The 24,451-nt window shown below is 41.1% G+C and overlaps 1 protein-coding gene across 1 annotated transcript; it reads right to left on the reverse strand.

Moving 5' to 3' along the window:
• Positions 1-1,523: 1,523 nt before the first annotated feature.
• LOC133367990 (vomeronasal type-2 receptor 26-like) lies at positions 1,524-22,399 on the reverse strand. Its single transcript, XM_061592076.1, has 6 exons — positions 21,792-22,399; positions 14,328-14,619; positions 9,758-10,615; positions 5,000-5,227; positions 4,245-4,371; positions 1,524-2,428 (listed from the first exon to the last, which is right to left on the reverse strand). The coding sequence occupies exons 1-6, from the start codon at positions 22,397-22,399 to the stop codon at positions 1,524-1,526; spliced, it is 3,018 nt and encodes a 1,005-aa protein (XP_061448060.1).
• Positions 22,400-24,451: the final 2,052 nt, after the last annotated feature.

Raw genomic sequence — 24,451 nt, forward strand, 5'->3', positions numbered from 1 at the left:
ACACACTCATTTATATTGCCAGGTGTTCAGTGGGATTCCCCTAAATTGTCACAGCTTTAATATATATTCACTAATAGGCAAAACCCTTGCTGTCTAAGAAAGTTGGAAGAATTTGGTAACATGTGCCTCTGAGCATACTGTGAGTGGTAAATTAGTGAATTCATTTGCTTTTTAATCTGGGAGGTAAGAAACGGAATCCTGTGCAAGTTTACTGAGAATGAATTGATCATGTGCATGCTTATTGAGTTCAATAGGTTTACTTCCCTAGAATCATACATAGGATAGGTGAAACTGACCATGGGGAGAGGGAGGGGAGGATGAGGGATGGCAGGAGTAGGGAAGGAGGAAGGGCAGAGGGGAGGAGTGGGAGGGGAGAAGGTGGGAGGGGGAGGAGAGGAGGAGGGCAGATTTGATCATTTGCCTGTTTATTGAGTTCAGTGGGATTTACTCCCATGCAATCATACTTAGGATAGGTGAAATTGACCATGGGGAAGGAGGAGGAGAGGGAAGGAGAGAGGAGTGGAATGGGCAGGGGAGGAGGAAGAAAGAATAAGGGGAGAGGAGAGGGGAAGGTGGGGAGGGAGGAAGGGAGGGAGGGAGGAGGGGAGAGGGAAGTGGAAGGAGGGGAGGGGAAGGAGAGAGGAGGAGGGGAGATGAAAAGCAGGTCTGATCATTTGCATGATTATTGGGATTTACTGCTGTGCAATCATGCTTAAGATAGGTGAAACTGACCATGGGGAATAAGGAGAAGTGGGAATGGGAGAGGAAAGGGAAGGGGAAGGGAGGGGAGAGGGGAGGGGAAGAAGGGGGAGGGGAAAGGGGTGAGAGAGGGGCAAGAGGGAGGGGATAGGAGGGAGGAGGAGGGAGAGCAGGTTTGATCATTTGTATGTTTTTTGAGGTCAGTGGGATTTATTCCTGTACAATGATGCTTAGGATAGGTGAAACTGAAATGGGGGAGGGGAAAGGAAGGGGGAGGAGTGGGAACGGGGATAGAAGGGGAGGAAGAGTAGGTGTAGGGAGGAATGTGGAGGGGTGAGAGAAGGGAGGAGGTTGGGTGGGAGGCACCAGGAAGAGGGAAAGCCCTTTTCCTTTCCAAAAGGAAAACATTGTGAACAGCATCATTGCTTATCAGGGTTTCCCCACCAATTTATTCTACAGCAGGCACATGTAATCTCTCACCCACATTTAAACCAAAGATGTCCCTGGCCACATCCACACCAGACCTTTATTTCATGTCATGACATCCCCCAGAGAATCCTGGGAAGTGTAGTTTGTGACGGGTGCTGAGAGTTGCTAGGTGATGCTCACTTCCCCTCACAGAGCTACAATCCCAGAAGAGGGGCTGACTGTTAAACACATCTGGCCATTGCAGCTCTGTCAGGAGAATACTCTCAGCACCATTCACAAACTATTCTTCCCAGGATTCTTTGGGAGAAGCCATGACTCCCACTCCCACTGTATATTTTAATTGAAAAAGATTTGAATGAGCTTTGGAAGGCAGTTGTTGTGAGGAACAGTGCTCTTCAGTGTTTTCCCCTCCTAATTAAATGTTCCCTGTTATTCAGCTCAGGCCTCAACAAGATAATATAGCATTTGGGGAAAAAGATACAACTCAGCAACCCAGCACTGGATGCCAAGATGGAGAAGATCTCCACAGCTACCATGTATTTTCCTTTGGTGCTCAAGTAGGTTGGAACAAAAGACAACCACACATCACAAAACACCAACATGCTGAATGCAATAAATTTGGCTTCATTAAAACTGTCCGGCAACTTGCGGGCAACAAAAGCCACAGCAAAGCTGAGAAAGGCCAGCAAGCCCATGTAGCCCAGGACACAGTAAAACATTATAGGGGATGACTCATTACACTGCAGGACAATTTCTTCAGTCATTGAATGTGTGTCAGCATCTGGGAATGGGGGAGAGGTTGCCAGCCACACAAGGCAAATGCCAGCTTGAAGAATGGAGCAAGAAAGAACAATGGAGCTAGCCAGACTTTTTCCAACCCACTTTCTGATCCTGGATCCTGGTTGGGTGGCCATGAAAGCTACAACCACAGTGATGGTTTTTGCCAACACAGAAGACACAGCCATTGTGAAGACAATACCAAAGGCAGTTTGGCGGAGGAAACATGTCACTTTCTCAGGTTGCCCAATGAAGAGCAGTGCAGAAAGGAAGCAGAACAGAAGGGAGATAAGAAGAGTGTAGGTAAGGTCCCGGTTATTGGCTTTGACTATGGGAGTGTTGTGATGCTTCATAAATGTTCGTAGTACCAGAGTGGTGATGAAAGAAAATGAAAGAGCACCCATGGCTAAGCTGGCACCCAAAGGTTCTTCATAGGACAAGAAGGTGACAGTCTTGGGAATGCATGAATTCTGGTCCATGCTTGCATATTGTTCATCTGGGCATTTGGAACACATAGGCATATCTGAAAAAGAAAAGTTCTGTTGTCAAAACACACAAGTGCCACTTCAGAATTATTTTTTAAAATTTGCTTAATAATGAATAAATAAGACAAACTTGCTATAACTGTTACCCTCAGGCATCTACACTGCAATAATTAATGAATCTGACAAACATACTGTATCATCATTCTCTCTGCGGATTCTTGTACAATGTATTTTTTTCTTGATATTACTGCATTCTCATGCCCTGTCCAGCAGCATTTAATAATGAAATTAAATTCACATTGCACACATTTCACATTATGTCAGGTTAACATGCTGTTGCCTAGACATTATGGATGGTTAATGTGGAGCGGGTGGAGGGGAATTCATTTTTATTACTAATATGAATCAAATGATTGTTTATTGTTTTAAATAAAACCCTCAAGATTGTAAGAAGAAAACCCTCAGGATTAAATAAAACCCTCAAGATGACAGAAGAAAAATAGTAAATGCATCTGTAATTGAAGCAACTGTAGAGAACTGCAAAAGCATTAATGCAGGTAGTAAAAGTCCTATGTTCAAAAATTGGAAATAAATATAAGACAGAGAAGAGTTCATAATACGAAAGTCCCACTGCAGATAATCATTCAATGTGGAAGTCTAATATCTGGAAAGAAATTCCAATGACACTAATTTGGGAACTATCGATAAATAATAATAATAATAAACTTTAATTTATAAGCCGCCTATCTGGCCGATGGCCACTCTAGGCGGCGAACAATAAAACACGATAAAATACAATAATAAATATAGTCAGTACAGTACAATACAAAGTTTACAGTATGATAGATTTATCAACATTTTAGTTCAAGGCTGATTCACCTTAGAGGTCTCAAAGGTTGCAAAGGCCTGATTAAAAAGCCAAGTCTTCAGGCCCCGGCGAAATATATCCAGGGAAGGGGCATGATGAAGATCTATTGGGAGGGAGTTCCAGATCGAGGGGGCTGCCACAGAAAGAGCTCTCTCTCGAGTCCTCACCAACCTAGCCACTTTAGTTGGTGGGACTGAGAGAAGGTCCTGCGTGGCAGATCTTGTAGGGCGGCTCAATTTGTGACGGTGGAGGCGCTCCATCAGATATACTGGGCCGACACCGTACAGGGCTTTAAAGGTTAATACCAACACCTTGAATTGAGCCCGGAAAGCAACTGGAAGCCAGTGTAGATTGTAGAGCACTGGAGTAATATGATCATAACGGCGGCTATTTGTAAGTAAACGAGCCGCCGTATTTTGTACCAGCTGTAATTTCCGGACTGTTTTCAAGGGTAACCCCACGTAGAGCGCATTGCAGTAATCTAAACAAGAGGTGACCAGAGCGTGTACTACGAGTGGGAGCTGATGTACAGGAAGGTAGGGTTGCAGCCTTCGTATGAGATGCAATTGACCCCAAGCTGCTCGGCACACCGATGAAACCTGGGCCTCCATAGTCAGCACGGAGTCAAGGATCACCCCAAGACTGCGGACCTGGTCCTTTAGGGGTAATCTTACCCCATTAAGTATCAGGTCGATGTCCAACAGTAAGACGCTTAACTCTATCCTGTCATCCAAATTCAGGTATTGTGCACTAAAGCCCCTCCCCATCCATGCACACACCTACAAGTGCACAACACACCAATTTGTACACAGTCCGAAATCTCTTTTCAAATAAGGAAGCCATGTAACATTGGAGAACATGGATGCATCAAAGACCATTCCTCACATAGATCATGTTGGGTGCATGCCTTCATTGCATGCACTTATCTTGCATACATGACCTTGTGTAGCCAATCTTTTAATATATCAGTACACTACAACACTCACCTTCATGGCCAGATATCCACCCTTTTGGACATGGAATGCAATCATAGCAGCAGAAGGGATTCCCCTCCCTCCCTTTCTTCCTGTAACCAGGTTGGCACTTGGCATTGCACAAAGCAACAGGTTGTGTCTATCAACCAAGGAAAGAGGAGAATATGAATTTTCAGAAGAATGGTCTTGAAATCATTACATTTCAGGTGAATACATTTTAGACAGTTTTCTAGTTTCTTGAGCACAGTGAGCAGAATTTTGAGCCTTTCATCTATGTGATAAATACAACTCTCTTGACATTTAATCTAGTGAGTAGCACACTGAATATGAACTCTTATTACACATGGAGGGAGGTGGCATTCTCTGCAAGAGCACAGGCCCTTAGAGTGTTGTCAGACCTCTGTTTCATCAGACGACAGGACTCAGACCTACTCTTGCACCTATGATCCCAAATTCATCATAGGGTAGATCTGAAGAAAGCCACTCCCTCTGATATATATCACACGAAATAGCCTTTCTGCTTCTTTTCCACCCATAGAATTTCCTCTCTTCAGTCCTTCCTCCTGCATCCTCTCCTCCACTTTCTCTGCTGGTTATAAATCAGAAACTGCAGCTTCCCTACCTCTGTTTTTCCACACCACGGTTCTTTAGTATACCTTAACAATGACCAATTTTTTCCATTTTGGTTTCTCATTTTTCCAGTCTTAAATTCTGTTCCCTCATTAACAACTTGGACAATTTCCAAAATGTTTGCATTTAACTCCTACCTGATTAAACCAGTTGTGCCATACTATGGCACTCTCATTGATGCTCAGTGCTTCATTAGGAGGAGCCCGAGGATCCATCCTTCCAACTTTCACTTTAATGAAGGATTTATTTGGAAATGTCACCAAATTTAAAATGTCAAATCCTTGAACAAGCTCCCCATTCTGGTCAAAGAAAACCTTCTCCCCAGCACTGTTGTTAAATGATACAGATTTCAGAAAGTGGTAGAACTAGATTAAAAAGGGAAAAGAAGGGTGTTTAATACAAAAAAGATGCAACTGGACAACCCAAACTCCAATATCCAAAGAAACAGAAAATGCCCCCTTGGTGGAGGTATTGTTTATTTTATCTAGATCTAGGTCCAACTTTTATTATTTATGGGCAAAAGGCTTTGCTTGAAGGTATAACATAAATGACATTTTTAAATACAAATACTAAAAATGCTATGTATAGAAATAAAAGCTAGAATCAATTATTTTAAAAACAACAACCCAGAAGGGATAAGAAAAAACCCCAAGCAATTAAGCAAAGATTAAACAAAGTAAAAAGCATATAATAAAACTATCCTTCAAGCAGGGTATTATCTTGGTAATTCATCACTTTTTCTGTAACAAAACACTTTTGTATAGATCTGTGTAGCAGCCAGCACAAAAGGAGACACTGTATAAATCACAACAATGTCAGTGAAAATAGAGAACACATATTTCTGGTGGTTTTTTTTTAATGTGATTCTTATAAAATAGTATGCAGAAACTTAAAACAGGTCCCAAAGTACAAAGGACAAAACAAGATGTGATGTGGAAGAATTTCCGTTTCCGTGGTTCCACAAAGACATCTATGTTGAGCCAAAAGAGTCTGATGATATCAGTCATTAATCATGGTCAATGCCATCCTCTGAAAATGGATAATTATAATACTTGCATGAGCTTCAGAAACATAAGATTAACCAAACAGAAACTCTAAAGTGGGCATTTTTATACAGTGAAAACCACCTGGGAATTTTTCAACTTAAAATAATTAACTCTGTCAAATAATGCACTTGGTGTTTTTTTAAATCCTGTTTTCCAAGTTTATCACCTTTTGGGGAGTGAATGGGGGGGGGAACCAGAAAATGTGTAGAGACAGAATAAAATCTTAGTATATTATGATATCTGACAACCCAGTCCTTGGTTAGTTAAGCATTATACTATAGACTCAGGCCACAACTGAAGGGAGTTCTACACTAATAAGAGCTAACTGAATACAGAACTAACAATGTTTTTTTCTGTATAGTATCCACTTTCACTTTCACCATTTGAGAATCATCCCAGCCCCATACTTCTGGCCCATACAAAAGATATGCAACTACCCATGTATAAAATCTGTGCAATAGTTTAAAGCAGGTTCAATTACAAATCTATCTTTTGTTCAATAACATTTAAATACAGCTCATGGGATTTTAAAGACGGAAAGCTTTTTAAAAAATATCTACATCAGCCTTTCCCAACCTTTGGGTCTCCAGATGTTGTTGGATTACAACTCCCATTAGCCCCAGCCAGCATGGCCAATGGTTAGGAATGACAGGGACTACTGTCTAGCAATATATGGGGACCCAAAGGTTGAGAAAGTCTGATCTACATGATTCTTCCTAAAAAGTGTATATGAATTTCTAGATATTTCTAGATATTTAAAATTGAGTAACCTCATTTATTAACTGTTGTAGTCCCTGATGTTTCTTCCCAAACACCATAACCTTGGTTTTTGAACAATTAATGTTTACATTTTCCTCTTTACATTATTCACCAAGCCTAGACAATGGTCTTTTTAGACCTACATGTGTAAGAGACAGAGGAATTGTATCACCTGGATATAAAAGACCAGAAGTTTTATGGGAACCAGTTGAAGGGGGAGGGGAGAATTCTGGGCTGGACAACTTTGGAATGGTGTCTTTGAGGCAAAAAAGGTGGAAGAGATCTAAAATACACCCTTGTTTAACGCATTGAAAGAATTTATCAATAGCAATGTTAGTTAGCTTGCACCATAAACAGTTTCTATCAACTGAATCAAATGTCACAGCTAAGTCCACAAAAGCCACATAAAGATGTTTAGTAAGGTCGTTTATACATTGATGGGCAAGACAGTAAAGAATCACACAATGGTCAATTGCGACCACACATGGAAGAAACAGGCAAGACCTGGTAGCTGGATAAAGTAGGACCACAACTAGATTTAACACGTAACAAAAGAGATCTGCAATAATCTAAGTGTGTGGAAACTACAGCAGAGGCAGAACTATAGCAGAAGCCTGTGTGAATCAACCCATTTTCAACCAGCAGAGAACAGTGTGGTGGGGGAGTGGTGCTCACCTGCCCTGTGCTGGTCATTCAGCTATATTGCTGCTGCATACTGGAAAGTGGGAGCACTGGATCTGCTCTGCCAATGTGTTTGCACTATACAGACCTTGCCGTTGCCTCATCCCTTCACCTCTATCTCCCGGTAAACAGCAACAATGTGGCAGCCCAAGCAGAGGTCAAGTGAATACCAGCACCCCACCACACCATCAACTACTGTTTTAAATAGTGTCGACTGGCCACTCTTTTCAATGTGGAGGAAGTCCCACCAAACTCACTAACCACTCACTAACCGCTGCATAGCTTAGTGAATGTCTACTAACTTTCTTTGTGCTCTCCCACTGACCATCATGACCCAGCCTATTTAGCTGACACCATCTGAGCCAGTTTTCTCAGTTAACCTCCAAGATGCAGTAAAAAGTATGGGGGGAAAACCACTTCTCAAAAAAAAAAGTTCCACTCAGTACCCTAAGTGAATCCAGATATTGAGAGAAAAAAAGGCTGTTTTGGCCTGAAGTGATGGGAGGGTTGGACCTGTGCTTTAAGGATGAGAGCGCTCTTATCCTGAAGTGAAAAGTTTGTATTGTAGAGCCTTTTAGAAGGTATTATAAAAGTTTTGAAACTCTTTCTTTCAGACTAAACAGGGAATATTAAGTAACATTTTCAGACTCTTTCTAAAATAAAAAGAGTGTAATTGTATGAAATTTAAAACCTTTTGGCTAAGGTCAAATATTGCTTGTACAACTAAGAAGGGGCTGTTTGTACAAATATGAAATATATAAGATGGTATGCATAAAGCTGTTTGTATGTTATTAGATAAAATATCATTTTCCACCAAGTGAAAATGTTATTTGCCAGCCACATGAGGCCTCATACTCATAAGTGATAATTGTTTAATGGGCAAAAAAACCCTGCGGTTTAAGAATGTATGTATAGCCAACAGATATTCTATCAAACTTTAAAAAGCAGGGAAATTGGGCAGCTATAGTGAATGCACCAGGAGCACAGGAGACCTGACTTCCTCTCAGAGATATTGTACTGCCCTACAAATTAGTAAAAATGCAAACACAATTTGGTTTGGTCTTTCACAATCCACTTCTGTGTAGCTTGGAAGTATTTGGTAACATGTGACTCTGAGCATATGGTGAGTGGTGGCAACACCTGCAGTCAGCCCAAATAACAGAAATCCCCAGAAGAGGGGCTGACTGTTAAACCACTCTGGCCTCTGGAGCTCTCTCAGGGGAATAGGAGTCTCCTAACAACTCTCAGCACCCTCTACAAATTACACTTCCCAGGATTGTTTGGAGGAAGCCATGACTATCTAAACTAAAATAAATGTCTGACATGGGTTTGGCCACCTGATTAGCCAAGCCAAACAGCTGTGTGTCTGGCTTTGAAAACACTGACAATTGGTTCTAACTCAGCATGCCTGATGTTATGATAGACTTCAATGTTAAATTTCTGAAATTAATTAAAAATCAGCCATGAATTTTTTTAACTTTTAAACTGCAGAAGATGAAGGTCAGAGTATGGGGCAAGGTCAGTAACAGGATTACAGTACTCTGTGGACATGGCTGATTTTTATTTAATTTCAACAAATTATGAGACCACAGAGGAAAAAAAGTCCAACAGGTGTCTGGATTTTTTGCTCTTGTTTTACACTTGGAGCTCTTGATTCTCTCCAACTGTTTTGTGTATCACCATGAAAACTGAGAGGGTTGTTAAGCAAGTGTTTCTGAGTTCAGGACTAAATGCTTGGTAAGGTTTTGTTTTGAAATGTGCTTATGAGAGCAGCAGAATGGCATGGGGGATATTTTCAATTTAAAATTGCAGAATGCGAAAAATCCATCCTGGCTATAGTATACAGCCACCTTTGTGGTTGTATAATGTTAAGTTTAAGCTTGTTAGCACTGCATATCCCGGTTACAGCCAGCAAATTGTAGGTGTTTAAATATTTAACCATTTAGTTACTGTCTAAGGCCAAACCCATTCCACAATTATGTATACACAATTTCTGTAGTGGCAAAGGCCATCTACTTGTGTTTCTAGACTTTAATATAGAAATGCTGTAAACACTACCTTTATATTTCCTACAAAATCCTTAGCTCCAATAAGTGTCTTGGGTAGGATTTTGTTTTCTAGGTTGACCTGGCCAGTTGTCAGCTCTCAATAACAGGACTCACTTAGGTGAGAACAATGTTTGACATATAAGGCTCTGGAGATATATGAACCTAGAAAGAACAACCCTCATTTTTGTGCCTCCACTAAAAACAGCCTAACCGGTAAAAAGATGCACTGCAAAATTTTATTGGAAAAAATAGTAAAATGAAACTAAACAATCTACAAAAGGGCCATCAACCCATTGCCTGGAGGTGAGAAGCAGCAGGAAATACATGCAGTAGTCCCAGATTAAACTGTGGAGTCAGTTACCTGCCACGGCTTGTGATTATAAAGCTTCCTTCTTTCTCCCTTCATCATTGCCTTGCTTTTGGAAGCAGATGAGTGCATGGCATATAAAGCATAGGCCACAAGATAGACACTATTGTAGATGCTGTAGCTCTGACCTTTTACACTCATTGGGAAGACATGCTCAGGAAGGCTCTCCAGATTCTCCTTTCCAGTGCAGATATCCCCACTCCCATTGCCCAGAAGGGAATCATGGAATGTACAACCAAATTGTCCAGACCAGAAGTCTGTGATAAAAGTGTCTCCTTTGGCATTAGAAGGGTTTCGCCTCTGAACAAATTGTTGGAATCCTTGAAGTTCACTGGAGTGAAGTGCAAATGATAAAGCACCAGAGAAATCTTGTATATCCCAGTCATTTTGGCTGAAGTAGGTTTTTAACTCCATTCCAACTGTTAGAATCCAGACTTTACCATTAGGATTTTGTATTGCAGGCTTGATTCTTTCACTTAGAATAAATCTCAAAAATAACATGGTCCGAGCTTCTCCATGGAAGACCAAGACATTGGCCGTGCTGTTCAGGATCTTACCAGACAAATACATTCCACTTCTGTCAAAGTTTTCCTTCTTATCATCATATTCAAAACTGGTGAAAGATTCCAAGAAAGCAAAACAAATGTCACTCTTTGTAAATAATGGAACCATTTTCTGTATGAACCATGATAAACTCATCCCATTTGCAGCAAAGAATCCAATCCATCTCCACTGGAAATGTTCAAGTAATCTGAGAATCCCCATGAACTGGTGGAATCTATTTGGAACCATGTGGTAAAAGAAAGGGACTTCCGTGTTATCTGTTATCACTGAAGCAGCATCATATATGAGCTAAAAATATACGGTGGATGTAGAAAGGAAGGGGTTTTTTTTAGAGAGAGAGAGAGAGAGAGAGAGAGAGAGAGAGAGAGAATGCATGCACACACACACACACATTTGAACAACGGTGCATTTTTTAATCATATGTCATACATATACTTACCAACCATAATGATTGTTTCTATGTTGTAATGATTTTATTCTTGAGGTTCTTCATTGTTCACTTAAAGTGAAGGTGTAATAAAAAATGATATATTCTGAAAAATATGCAAAAATAAATAGTGTAAAATATGGTTTATGGCTACTAGCCAACAGAATGCACAATAATGACCAATTTCTATTCACTCCCACAGATTGTGATGTAAACTGCTTGCTGTGCTGACAAGATGCACATGCACTCCCAATGACAACATAGTAATTTATTGCAAAGGTATTGTAATGTAGAAGTATAAAATGTGATGATAAAATACACCACATATCTCAAATAATTTGCCTGACACGTTTCAACTTGAAATAGTCTTCTTCAGTGGCATCTATTTGGAAAGACTTTGGAAAGATGGCAATACATATAAAACTAAGTTGCTGATGAATATGCATGCAGAAAAGGAGCAAAAACAAGAGAAAGAAGTAGAACATTTGGACCTGTATCTTCCTGCATTATGGAAGAATTTTACAGTATTTTTCATAGATGATCTCTGCAGCAGCAACTTAGTTTTATATGTATTTTACATGGATGTTATATTTTATCTTTGCATTTTATAGTTCTGTATTAGAATACCTTTGCAATTTATTACTCTGTTTTCATTGGGACTGCATGTACATCTTGTCAGCACAGCAAGCAGTTTACATCACAATTTGTGGGAGTAAATTGAATGTACATTAGAAATTGGTCATTATTGTGCATTCTGTTGGCTAGCAGCCATAGACAATATTTTCCACTATTTATTTTTGCATATTTTTGTAGAATACATCATGTTTTATTAGACCTTGCCTTTACATGCTCATTTGTCTTTGGTTATTGATCAAGGAAAAGGTTCTCCATGTTAGATATTTCTTCTTTGTTCACTAACAGTGCAGTCCTGAATCATGGAAGTCAGCATAATTTACCCCAATTTAAATTAAGGGATCATAAAGTATGCCTGATCCAAATCCCATTCAGGATCAAGGCTACTTCCAGCTAAGCAGGCTCAAGCCTAGAAAAGGAAAATAAGCCTGTAAAATAGAGTTTGACCTATATCACTCTTTTTGCCCATGCAAATCATCCAGGTTGCCAGGTCACTTGACAAAGTTGAACAAAGTTAGAATCCAGTGTAAGTCTCGTATTTAGTCCTCCACCACCACTCCCCCAAGACACCCATTTTCAAGGGCTTATGCCAGCCTAAATTACACCAGTCTCAGATCACCTGGCTGAGTTTAACTCAGCTGGGATGAGAAAGTTAAGCCGTTGTATCTCTGGCTAGCCCGGGATGAACAAGTTACACTGGAATAGCCCAGGTGAGCCAGAGGTGAGCTGGCTTAGCTGGAGATTCACCATATCCTAATGCCCTCATCTCAATGGATCTTTGGTTTCGATGCCACCCTTAATCCTAAAATGCTACACCAAATTGGCCAATGTTATGTGACCAGTGTTATCCAACAGTTCTCACTTCATACTATTCACATCATGTGTTATAAAATATAAGCTGCTTAGAAGCCACATTGGCAATTAAGTATCAGTAGTAGTGTTAGTAGTAGTAGTAATAATAGAAGTAGTAATGTACATACATACATGCAAATATACATAGATATATACAGTTATTATCTGGGTTATCTGGGGTGTGGGTGGGATATTGTTTTTAGTTGTAAAATTTGCTCTTGCAAAGTCAAATAAGCCAAAATCATAGTCAAGTCTAAGGTTTCAGTCAGAAATTCATGCTACCTGATTATATTGTAGAACTACAATTAATCACTTTGACATTGCTGTTCAAATTGCAGTAGCAATTTCATTTAGGTGCAACAGAAGGAACTTTTTCATTGTGATGTTAGCCATCCTGCAGCAATGCTATCCTGTAAATGCTTCAACATAATGAAGAAGGCATTGTGCTTCTTTTGCACTGGTGGAAAAGTAAGCCTATAAACATAGAGCAATCATTTATGTATACATATGAATATTTATTTTAGTTCCAAAAAAATCTTTCTCACACTTCTAGGATCCTTGCACCACTCAGGTGCACTTAATACAGTAAAAATATTAAAATACATAATTCAACCATAAAAGTACACATTTAAAAGGAGCAACAGCAGAGGTCACAACTAAAAATGATCTTAGCAGGCAGATACCTTCTGGAATAATAATTTTAAAATGTCATTACCAGCCTGAAAAACTAAAGGCTTTATCGGCAAGTTGTTCTAAAGCATTGATGCTGCCCATGAAAAGGCCCCAATGATACTCCTTCAAGTATATGAAAATATATTGCTTGTGCTGAGCCTTAATATTTTGTTTATGGCTTATGCAAGAAATGCTAATAATGGAAATATCCATATTCTCTGCAGTTGATAGCTCTCTCTCTCTCTCTGTGTGTGTGTGTGTGTGTGTCTGTGTGTTTGAGCAGCTCTACTGTCTAATGAAAAATGTAATTATATCTAAAGCTGGGCTGAATCGCCCTTCCTCCACTTTCACAGAATCATTTAGAGACTTTTGGGACTGGGAGGAAATTCTAAGAACTTTTTGGGACAGTTCTTCTTTATATTAGGTGGTTGAGGGTTTTCTTTCTATCTTTTAGGCTTAATACTACTTTAAGCAGTGGCTCAGCTTTCTGTGGCAGCCCAGCCATGTTTCTGAGACAGAATACTCATTGTTCCCATGGAAGATACTCACAAGAGAGGTCCATCAATAGCACTGTCTTTCCCTGATCTTAAATGGAGTCATAAAGGTGTGTTATTCTAGTGGAACTTTTGATATGTTTTTAGAGATGCTGCTGTTCATATGATTCAGCGCATAGTTAAACTATGGAATTTGCTCCCACAAGATGCAGTAATGGCCACCAGCTTGGATGGCTTTAAAAGAAGATTAGACAAATTCATGCAGGACAGGGCTATCAATGGCTACTAGCCGTGATGGCTGTGCTCTGCCACCCTAGTCAGAGGCAGCATGCTTCTGAAAACCAGTTGCCGGAAGCCTCAGGAGGGGAGAGTGTTCTTGCACTCAGGTCCTGCTTGCAGGCTTCCCCCAGGCACCTGGTTGGCCACTGTGAGAACAGGATGCTGGACTAGATGGGCCACTGGCCTGATCCAGCAGGCTCTTCTTATGTTCTTATGTTCTTATGTTAAACTCCTCTGGCCACTGGAGCTCTGTCAGGGGAATAATCTCAGCATCCTTCAGAAACTACACTTCCCAGGATTCTTTAGGTGACGCCATGACTGTTTAAAGTGGAATAAAGGTCTGGTGAGGGTGTTATTCTGGTGGAACTTTTGATATGTTTTTAGTGTTGCTGTTGATCATATTATTTTTATGATAGTATTTCATTATGCTGATATTTTGGTCATTTTAATTGTTCAATGGGTTAGATTTTTTTTCTTGTGTTCATCTTGGATAAACAAATGTGTTAAAACTAAAGCAAATATCTCACAGTTAGCTTGATTTGTACTAGTCACTATATGCTTACCACAAAGCCACATCTGGAATGGAAAAGGACAACCAAACAGTAAATATTTGTTCTGTACATTCACACACATGTACTCCTACCTGAGGGATCTTGTAGATACCAAAAACGTTTGTTATGTGGTGGAAGGTGTCAGTGGTAATATCCTCAGTGATGGCCAGTAAATGTTCCTGGATGCCACACATGAAATTGGGAAGAAGTCTGTTTTTTGGAGAAAGAAACTGCATTGCAGCAGGATAGGTCCACCTTGGATGCAAATAGTTGTTATATATATTGAATCCCAGTGTGATATTGGGTAAAATCTGGGGATTTTTATTGATCTCATTTACAGCAAATGCCAAAGCCAGGATGTGTTGGTAGTTCTCAGTCACTATGCTAAAAAGAGATGTGCATTTTGTGTCACAAGCATGTTTTGCACTCTAAAATTGTCATTGTATTCACAGTCTTTTAAATTATTATTATTTTGCTATGTATAGTGTGCTTCAGGAGGCGATCAGAGTTTTGGTTGCCAATTTGATTCTTGGCCAAGTTCAAGGTGTTACTATTGGTGTATAAAGCCCTTAACAGCTTGAGTTCAGCTTACGTGCAAGATCACTTCACCAGAAATGCAGCCACTTGACTGCTCCAGTTTGCAGAACTGGCACTGTTAAAGCTGCAACATAACACTCATTCTGCACTTGTAAGAAATCAGTCTTATAGTGTTGCAACAGCAGCACCTACATTTTTGAATGCTCTTGCCTATTAACGTCAGGGAGCCACCTTTGCTTTAGTTTTTTGACACCTGCTTAAAACATTTTTGCTTAGGAAAGCCTATCCATATGCATAGATGCTGATGTGTTTTCATCTCTCAGTTTACTTTCTTTGAAATGTTTTTAATTGCTGGTTTTAAACTGCTTTTATTGATAATTTAATATTTCTTGTTCTATTGCCATCAAGCAGCATATAAATTTTGTGAAATAAAATATAAATATAAAAATATTTCTATGCTAAAAAGATATGTGCATTTTGCAGCCCATACCCGGGAAATGAAGAGGCAAGACAAGATGAAGTGTGGGTAAAACAAGGACCACATTTATTTAAATAAAGCCTGAAGTGTTTGATTATATCATAAATGATCTGCAGAGAAAAGTGCAGGACCGAACTCTTACCCAATCAAGCGAGGACAGCCTGTCATGGGAAAGAGGGTGGTCCAAGCCCAAGCCCCTTCTCCCGGCCCCATCCCTGCAGGGTGGTTAGGGAGGTCTTCCTGTTCCACCCCCCTAGGGCCACACAACTCTGAGTGGGTGTTACAGGTTAGCCCCAAAGGTGAATGTTATGCTGCCAATAGGCCTGACAACCCAGACAGCAAGCCTCAGATCGCACCTTTCACCATAAAATGTGCCTCAGGGTGGAACTAAGGGTGGAATTAAGTGGGAACAAGCAAATAGGGATGAGCCAGTCAGCCAAATTAGATGAACAGAACAGGGTAGGCAAAAAACGTGTCAGCAAATGAAAGCTAACAAGCTAAAAATTCCTACCTGGTCCTGAAGCGACCAGTTAAACTTGTACTGCCCTAACAGAGGGTGAGTGAGTGTCACGAAAGGCCCGAAAGAAGCTGGGGGAGGGCAGAGCAGGACTTAAATAGCCACCCTGCCCCATCCCCTGCATGCCACGGCATGCGTGGCCACACTACCATTGGGGGCGGGGCTTGGAAGCCATGCCAGGTCTTCCCTGACATGGCTTTAAAGGCCCTCCATCGACAGAGCCCTTTTCTGCTCCAGAAAATGATTTAAACAACCAGTATGATCAAGGGGATGGAGCGACTCCCTTACGAGGAAAGGTTGCAGCATTTGGGGCTTTTTAGTTTAGAGAAAAGGTGGGTCAGAGGAGACATGATAGAAGTGTATAAAATTATGCATGGCATTGAGAAAGTGGATAGAGACTTCCGGGAAGGGTGACTTCGCTTGTGCCTGCTTTTGAGACGGGCTCCCGCCGCAGAAGAAGCTTATTCAGATATAAATCAGTCAGAACATTTTTTTTTTGACTGATGAAATTTCTCCCAGGCAGGGAGAAACGTAGAGATCAACCTCAAAAGCCTGTTTTTGTTGGGAGGACTGGATTTCATTAATTTATGAGAAAAGGTCCAGCCAGCAATGCCAGACGGACTTCCGAACAAGCTCTATCTGATTAATGCGATACGTTTATCTTTTCTTCAAAGAGAAAACGGACTAACAGGCAAGCACCCTTCTTTCTATTATTTTTTTTACTTGGTTTAAATTGTTGCAGCAAAAAGAGATTTGTCAAATGAATCAGCTTTAAAGAACTTCTGGGTGAGCTATAACTCTTCTCTGTTATTCATGAAATTAACAGCTTATCTCTGTTTCTATTGCAAAAAGCTGTCCTGGAAGTGCATTCTAAAGATATAAACAGAAGAGGGATTTCTATTCCGAGGAACATTATATTGTCTGGGACTATTCTCTTTTTGGTCTATTTTATTTTGACGAATCTGCTTCTTCACGACGCCACTAACTGTTTTGATGCTGGGAACTAAATTTGTTTTGTATTCTTGAACATAGAGAGATAAGGCAGGCTGCTCTGTTTATACTGTGATGTCATCAAGCCTGGAATATTAACCCAATTGTTGCTGAAATAAGAAGTGGTTCTTCTTTATTTTTGTTTTGTTTTGTTTTCGTGGTTTTAAAAATGGCAATCAAGAAAGTGGCTGAGAATCTGGAAGTAATTATGTTTCAGAAAATAATGGATGAGATTGAGATAACGAAACAAACCCTGCGACAGGGCAGTAAGGAGCTGAAAATGGAACTGAGCAAAATGACGCAGGAGCTTAAAGAAATAGGGGATCCTGTGAGAGAGGAGAATGAGATCAGAGATGAGAAAAGAAAAAATAAAGGGAAGATACAAGCTCTGGAGATTGGAACAAATGTGGAATTGGAAAAAGATCTGGAGTTTATGGATATTAGAAATAAAATCTACTGTTTGGAATTTAACGTTATCTCTGAAGAAATTAATGAAGATATTAGAGATAAAGTTATCAATGGCTTGGATAATCTTCTGGACTGGAATGATGTGATGGAGCTTGATATAGAGAAAATCTATGGAATTAACTGCAGCCATGTGATAATGGAAAAACTCTCAAGAGATGAGCCAAGTGCATTCTGTAAAAAAGAAGAACAGAGATATGACTTTACAACAATATTTCAGCAACTTATTCAGAATTGATGGCAAGAAAATATTTGGGATAGAGGAAATTCCCATCAGACTCTTATTATATGACTATGGCTATGACAGCAAGATTATTATGGAATACTGATAATGGAAGATTGGACACTGAAATTACTGGACTTAACAGGACTATTGAAGATGGAAGATGGAATTAATAGGGATAATGGAATAATGGCTATTGAAATTATTGGACCTAACAGATTTTGATGAGATGGATTAATCGATATGTTTATTTGGACTATGGTTATGACAATAAGATTATTATTATTATTAACGAGATGGATTAATCGACATGTTTATTTGGAGAAAAATTGATAGATATATTTCTTAAAGAATTGAAACCTCTCTTTGACTTTTTGTGGAAAGAATAAAGTAATGTTTATGAGATTTGATGATTAATTAAGATAACTACTGGAGGAAAGTGATTTTATAATATAATTTAAGAGACAGGATTGTTATATATTGTAGACCTATAACTGATTTGATCTGTGACATATGGGAAGTCAACATTTTATTTTTTTGTTTAATCATTTTTGTTTTGTTTTGTTTTTTGTCTTTGAATGTTTTATGATTTTGTTTTGTATGTTTTATGAAAATTTGAATAAAAATTATTGTAAAAATAGAGAAAGTGGATAGAGAAAAGTTTTTCTCCCTCTCTCATAATACTAGAACTAATGGACATTCAAAGAAACTGAATGTTGGAAGATTCAGGACAGACAAAAGGAAGTACTTCTTTACTTAGCGCATAGTTAAACTATGGAATTTGCTCCCACAAGATGCAGTAATGGCCACCAGCTTGGATGGCTTTAAAAGAAGATTAGACAAATTCATGCAGGACAGGGCTATCAATGGCTACTGGCCGTGATGGCTGTGCTCTGCCAGCCTAGTCAGAGGCAGCATGCTTCTGAAAACCAGTTGCCGGAAGCCTCAGGAGGGGAGAGTGTTCTTGCACTCGGGTCCTGCTTGCAGGCTTCCCCCAGGCACCTGGTTGGCCACTGTGAGAACAGGATGCTGGACTAGATGGGCCACTGGCCTGATCCAGCAGGCTCTTCTTATGTTCTTATGTTCTTATGTTAAACTCCTCTGGCCACTGGAGCTCTGTCAGGGGAATAATCTCAGCATCCTTCAGAAACTACACTTCCCAGGATTCTTTAGGTGACGCCATGACTGTTTAAAGTGGAATAAAGGTCTGGTGAGGGTGTTATTCTGGTGGAACTTTTGATATGTTTTTAGTGCTGCTGTTGATCATATTATTTTTATGATAGTATTTCATTATGCTGATATTTTGGTCATTTTAATTGTTCAATGGGTTAGATTTTTTTTCTTGTGTTCATCTTGGATAAACAAATGTGTTAAAACTAAAGCAAATATCTCACAGTTAGCTTGATTTGTACTAGTCACTATATGCTTACCACAAAGCCACATCTGGAATGGAAAAGGACAACCAAACAGTAAATATTTGTTCTGTACATTCACACACATGTACTCCTACCTGAGGGATCTTGTAGATACCAAAAACGTTTGTTATGTGGTGGAAGGTGTCAGTGGTAATATCCTCAGTGATGGCCAGTAAATGTTCCTGGATGCCACACATGAAATTGGGAAGAAGTCTGTTTTTTGGAGAAAGAAACTGCATTGCAGCAGGATAGGTCCACCTTGGATGCAAATAGTTGTTATATATATTGAATCCCAGTGTGATATTGGGTAAAATCTGGGGATTTTTATTGATCTCATTTACAGCAAATGCCAAAGCCAGGATGTGTTGGTAGTTCTCAGTCACTATGCTAAAAAGAGATGTGCATTTTGTGTCACAAGCATGTTTTGCACTCTAAAATTGTCATTGTATTCACAGTCTTTTAAATTATTATTATTTTGCTATGTATAGTGTGCTTCAGGAGGCGATCAGAGTTTTGGTTGCCAATTTGATTCTTGGCCAAGTTCAAGGTGTTACTATTGGTGTATAAAGCCCTTAACAGCTTGAGTTCAGCTTACGTGCAAGATCACTTCACCAGAAATGCAGCCGCTTGACTGCTCCAGTTTGCAGAACTGGCACTGTTAAAGCTGCAACATAACACTCATTCTGCACTTGTAAGAAATCAGTCTTACAGTGTTGCAACAGCAGCACCTACATTTTTGAATGCTCTTGCCTATTAATATCAGGGAGCCACCTTTGCTTTAGTTTTTTGACACCTGCTTAAAACATTTTTGCTTAGGAAAGCCTATCCATATGCATAGATGCTGATGTGTTTTCATCTCTCCGTTTACTTTCTTTGAAATGTTTTTAATTGCTGGTTTTAAACTGCTTTTATTGATAATTTAATATTTCTTGTTCTATTGCCATCAAGCAGCATATAAATTTTGTGAAATAAAATATAAATATAAAAATATTTCTTCCTAAATGGGTTAGATGAGCAAGAATAAGGCAAACAGACCATACCAGGGCATACATCTATATCAATCTACATAATGTGAAACATGCTCTACTATTGAAATATGATACATGTTGACAATAAGATTAACATAAACAAACACAAATGAAAGGTCTTCTAATTTTGCTAAAATGCATTCCATTCCCAATGTATATTGTGCATTGTTACATACATGCACACCGAGATATATTAAAGTTTGGAGACCTGAGGATGGGACTCCTGAGCTCCTGGCTAAACAAAGGGGGCTGGCATTTGATTTGTAAAAATGATATGAAATAAAGTGAGTTGTTCATACCAATATTTTTAGTGAGGGAATAGCTTGGTTTGTGGAGTCCAATTAAATATCTGACCTACAGGTGGAAATTTGACCCATCTCTATTTAAAAGTATGAGAGAATTCAGTATTGGAAAAAACAATGTTGAGGAGGATGGGTGGGAGAGAGCTAAAAATGGGAAGAGGATGGAAATGCAAAGAAGTCAACAAGACAACACCATGGATGTCAGATGATATTTCAAAGCCCCAATACATATTAAGTGGCTTTTTGTACAAGGGGAGACATTCTTCTTTGAATTATTTTTAATTAATTAGTGTTTCCTATATCACAACCTCATAAGCTGCAATCCTTCTCATCCTTCTGTTCATGTACAGTGCACAATATTGCTGTGCAGTTTCCACCCTCTCTTCCTAATTCAGCGTGTTCCATCTGCAATTATTTTACAGAGCTAGAATCAGGGTTGCAAAGATCCACAGATCAAAATCTTTCTTTTCTGCTACAGAATACGATCTAAACAGTAGTAAGGGGGAAATGATCGCTTATACACACATTTTAGGCAGTTCTTCTTGCCAGTCAGGATGTCTGTTGAAGGTAAATGGAACCAAATTAATACATGTCTGGTAAATAATGGCTCCATAGATAAAATCCCCTGACTGATAATACCTGGGATGAGTAGGCCTGGAATGCAACATCCCACACTGAACAATCTGAGTCTGGCATGCTAGGTGGGGCAGCAGCAGCAACAACAATATTAGTAATGTCACTATTCTGAGTACAAATCTATGCTTGGAACACATATTTCCCCTATTTGTATCTACTGCTCTGTGTTTAAGATCTCCATGACTGCAACTGCCTGACTTGAATGACCATTCAATTTGCAGATAGCCTCCAAGCCAACAATAGAAAACCTGAATTAACAGAAATCAGTCTGACACAACCTCCCTACTCTCTAGTCCTGGTACTGGAGAGTATGAGGGCATATTTATATCCTCCTTCACAAAGTGTGTTATTTCTTTTGTTATTGGAATTCCTGAGAGAATTTTGCAAGCAGCAGAATTAATTACAGTCCTCCTTGTAATTGCAAGGCACTCTACTCATAGTTTTATATTCTCTGAGCAGTTCTTGAAGAATACATCTTGTCATGTCTGAAGGGAAGTATTATCTCCCCATGAGTTGGATGCAGCCTGGTAGCCAGCCTTCCTTGTTAGGTGGGGCAGACACATTTCTCAGTGGGGCATGGGGGGCAGGAGGAGGCACATGGTGCCAGCCAAACCCCGCTCCCACCGGTGGAGAGGATGTCAGGACAGGACAGGGGAAAGTGAAGGCAGTGACCTTCCCCATCCAGAAAGTGTGTTAATTTACATGAATGAAATTTAATCTGTTGATTTGTCACACCCTTTTTTGAGAGATCCCCAGGATTACCAGACTCAAAAGCTTGATTGTGCCTATAGCTACAGTCCCCTTTCACCTGTGGTCTGTCTCTGATTCTGATTCTTCATGAGCTGGTTGTGCATGAGTGTGCTGCCCCGCATATTGAACACTCATGCCAGAAGCAGCATGGATTGTGGGCACAAGATCTCCGAGAACTGAATTCCCAGCACAGCAGCCGTTGTTGAACCCCTTGCCCCTCATTCCCGCGGGGCAAGGTTGCAGTCGACTGCCTGCTTAGTAAGTGCCCACTGTCGGTCCTGTCCCCAGTCATGGCACGGGCTGCTGCTATGAACTGCAGCCAAAACTCCGGCTTCTTTCTGTCCCGTGGGAGTGCCTTGTCAAATGCCACCCGCATACAAAAGACCTCATCATAAGACAGCCATGCCAGGACAGAAAACTTGATATAGGCCCTGTATATTATATCTAAGTATTTCACCAGAAGGGGCCCCTTTAGTGGCTGCTTCTCCATCACCACGCCCACGTAGATCAGGTAAGCTGGCAACCAATTGTGCCATGTCTGGTCAACCTTCTTACGCTTAGGCTTTTCAGGCTCTACTTCTCCATCTTTCTCCCTATCTTTTTTAGGCTGCTCCCAATAAAGGAGGGTAAACAAATCTACATATTCTCCGCACCAAATCCTGTCTTTGGTCACCAGGAGCAGGTGGAAGCCCAAGGAAACAGATACCTCCCCAAAAGAAATAGCACCCACAGCAATTGACCCAAATGGATCCATTGCCACTGCAGAAGCCGCACCTGCGGTCTGCAGCTCAATGGCAGGCATAGCAGGCTGAATTGTCCCCATGGTGGATGCGGCTTCTGCAGAAGCCTGGTCACCTCCAGTGTGCTACCACACTTGGTGGCAAACCCCCTGAAGCGAAGGGTGATGACCTGCCTAAGCCACTGCCATTCCTTGCCTAACTTGGGATGCAGGGCTTGTGTTGGTCCTTGATGGAGTGGAGAATTGCCCACCTTGTCCTGAGGCCCCAAGGGGGCCACCCCCAGCCCAGCCACCCACTCACCTGAGTGGGTCCAGCTGACTCACTTGTCCCTGTCAATGGTCATGGCACCTCCGCAGCCCTGCCCTCTTCAGCCAGCGACTATGACATTCCGGAAACCTGTGCCTCAGTTGCTCCAGCCATTCCTGATGTTACCAGAGGGGATGGGGAAGCCTCTGGACCCCTGGCCGCCAGCAAGGCTGAGCTAGGGCCAGCTTCCAGAGCGTCCAGCCTGGCTACGATTAAAGCAACCACATTATATTTAGTGCCTGCCTGCTGCCCGGCTGATCTGCTGCCCCTCCCCATGGCTTTAGCTTGCTGAGACCCGGCTGCTGCCCCTGCCGGAATCCCATGGCCAGCAGGTACCTCGGCTGTAGGAGTGGGATTCATGGTATCCTGCTCTGGTGACCCCATCGCCCTCCTCTCCAGTGCCTCGAGACGTGCTAAAATAGCCACCCATGGTGGTACCTCATCCTCATCTGAGGATCCCAAAACCAGGGGAGGGCACTTAGGTGGTGGCCCACTGGCCCTCCCTTTCCCCTTTGCCCCCCTTTTCCTTCTTGGGTGGCACTGTTTTATTTTATTTTATTTATTTATTTGCTGTAAACTGCCCAGAGAGCTTCCACTATGGGGCAGTATATAAATACAATAAATAAATAAATAAATTTATTTTAACCCCTGTATGTTTGGTTATTTCTCTGTGTGTGCTCTTGCTTCACTATAGTTACCCTCCCCCACTCAGTGGGGGGGCAGCTGAGAAGGCCTTTGCCCAGCCCAGCCACCTGAACCAGGCCACTCGCTGCAGCACCCAGCAGTTGGCGCCATCCACAAGGCCGTTAACAGGCCCTACCCAGCCTTACACTGGCCGCTCGCAGAACGCACTGCAGTTTGGCCGTGCCAAGAATTGGCACTGCCCACATGGCCTCTAACAGGCCTTAATCCAGCCTTAAACAGGCCACTCACCACAGAGCTAACATCCTCCCTTCACTGCCATGGGGGGGGAGGCTCGAACCAGGCCAACTTAGCCCACAAACGCGGCCTTCCCTCGGCCACCTCTACACAGGCAGCACCAACAAAATGGCACCAACCACGTGGCCATACAAAATGGCCACTGCTGCTCCCTGTCCCACGTTGCTCAGTCTATCCTCTTTTATGTCACAAGCCAAGGAGCAGGAGCAAAGGGACAGCGTGGGCTTAAATAAGCCCCAGGCACTCTGCCCCCTTATGTAATGCAAGCGCTCTGCCCCCTTATGTAATGCAACATGCGCACACATTATGTGCAACGCGCAACGCTGCCCTCTCCCAAAATGGCAGCTGCGGCTTTGCCCTCTAGCTACAACTGCGCTCCCCCCACCCAGGCTTCATGCGGGCGAGTGGAGCGGAATTTCATAATCATTGTTTGATGTATTCAGAACTGTAGCCATCTCATCAAGTGTAAGGATATGATTTTAATAGGTCCCCACAGGACCTTATTTAAAATGAAAGTATTTTTAAATTGCACCAAAATGTAAACCTGAACTAGTCACCGGGAGACTTGTTAAAAATGCAAAAGACTCTAATGGCCACTGCATCAGAGTCAACTGTCTTCACCTGCATGATATTTGGTCCATATCATCAGGGAACTGAAGACAGCATGGATGTCTTTCTCAGAGATAGTTTAGACTATCTGAAAAAGTGTGCTTAATCATAACCATTAAATTTAGGGTTGCCAGGTCAGAAGCATCCCAAAACCTGAGATTTTAGTGGCGGGCCTGAGTGATGTCACAGGGTAGGCCCGAGTGATGTCACGGGGTGGGCCCAAGTGATGCTATTAAGCATGATACATTAAGCATCAACAACAGTTGCTTGGAGCGTACAAT

The sequence above is a fragment of the Rhineura floridana genome, chromosome 11 (genome assembly GCF_030035675.1).
Source record: "Rhineura floridana isolate rRhiFlo1 chromosome 11, rRhiFlo1.hap2, whole genome shotgun sequence".
NCBI classification, from domain to species: domain Eukaryota; kingdom Metazoa; phylum Chordata; class Lepidosauria; order Squamata; family Rhineuridae; genus Rhineura; species Rhineura floridana.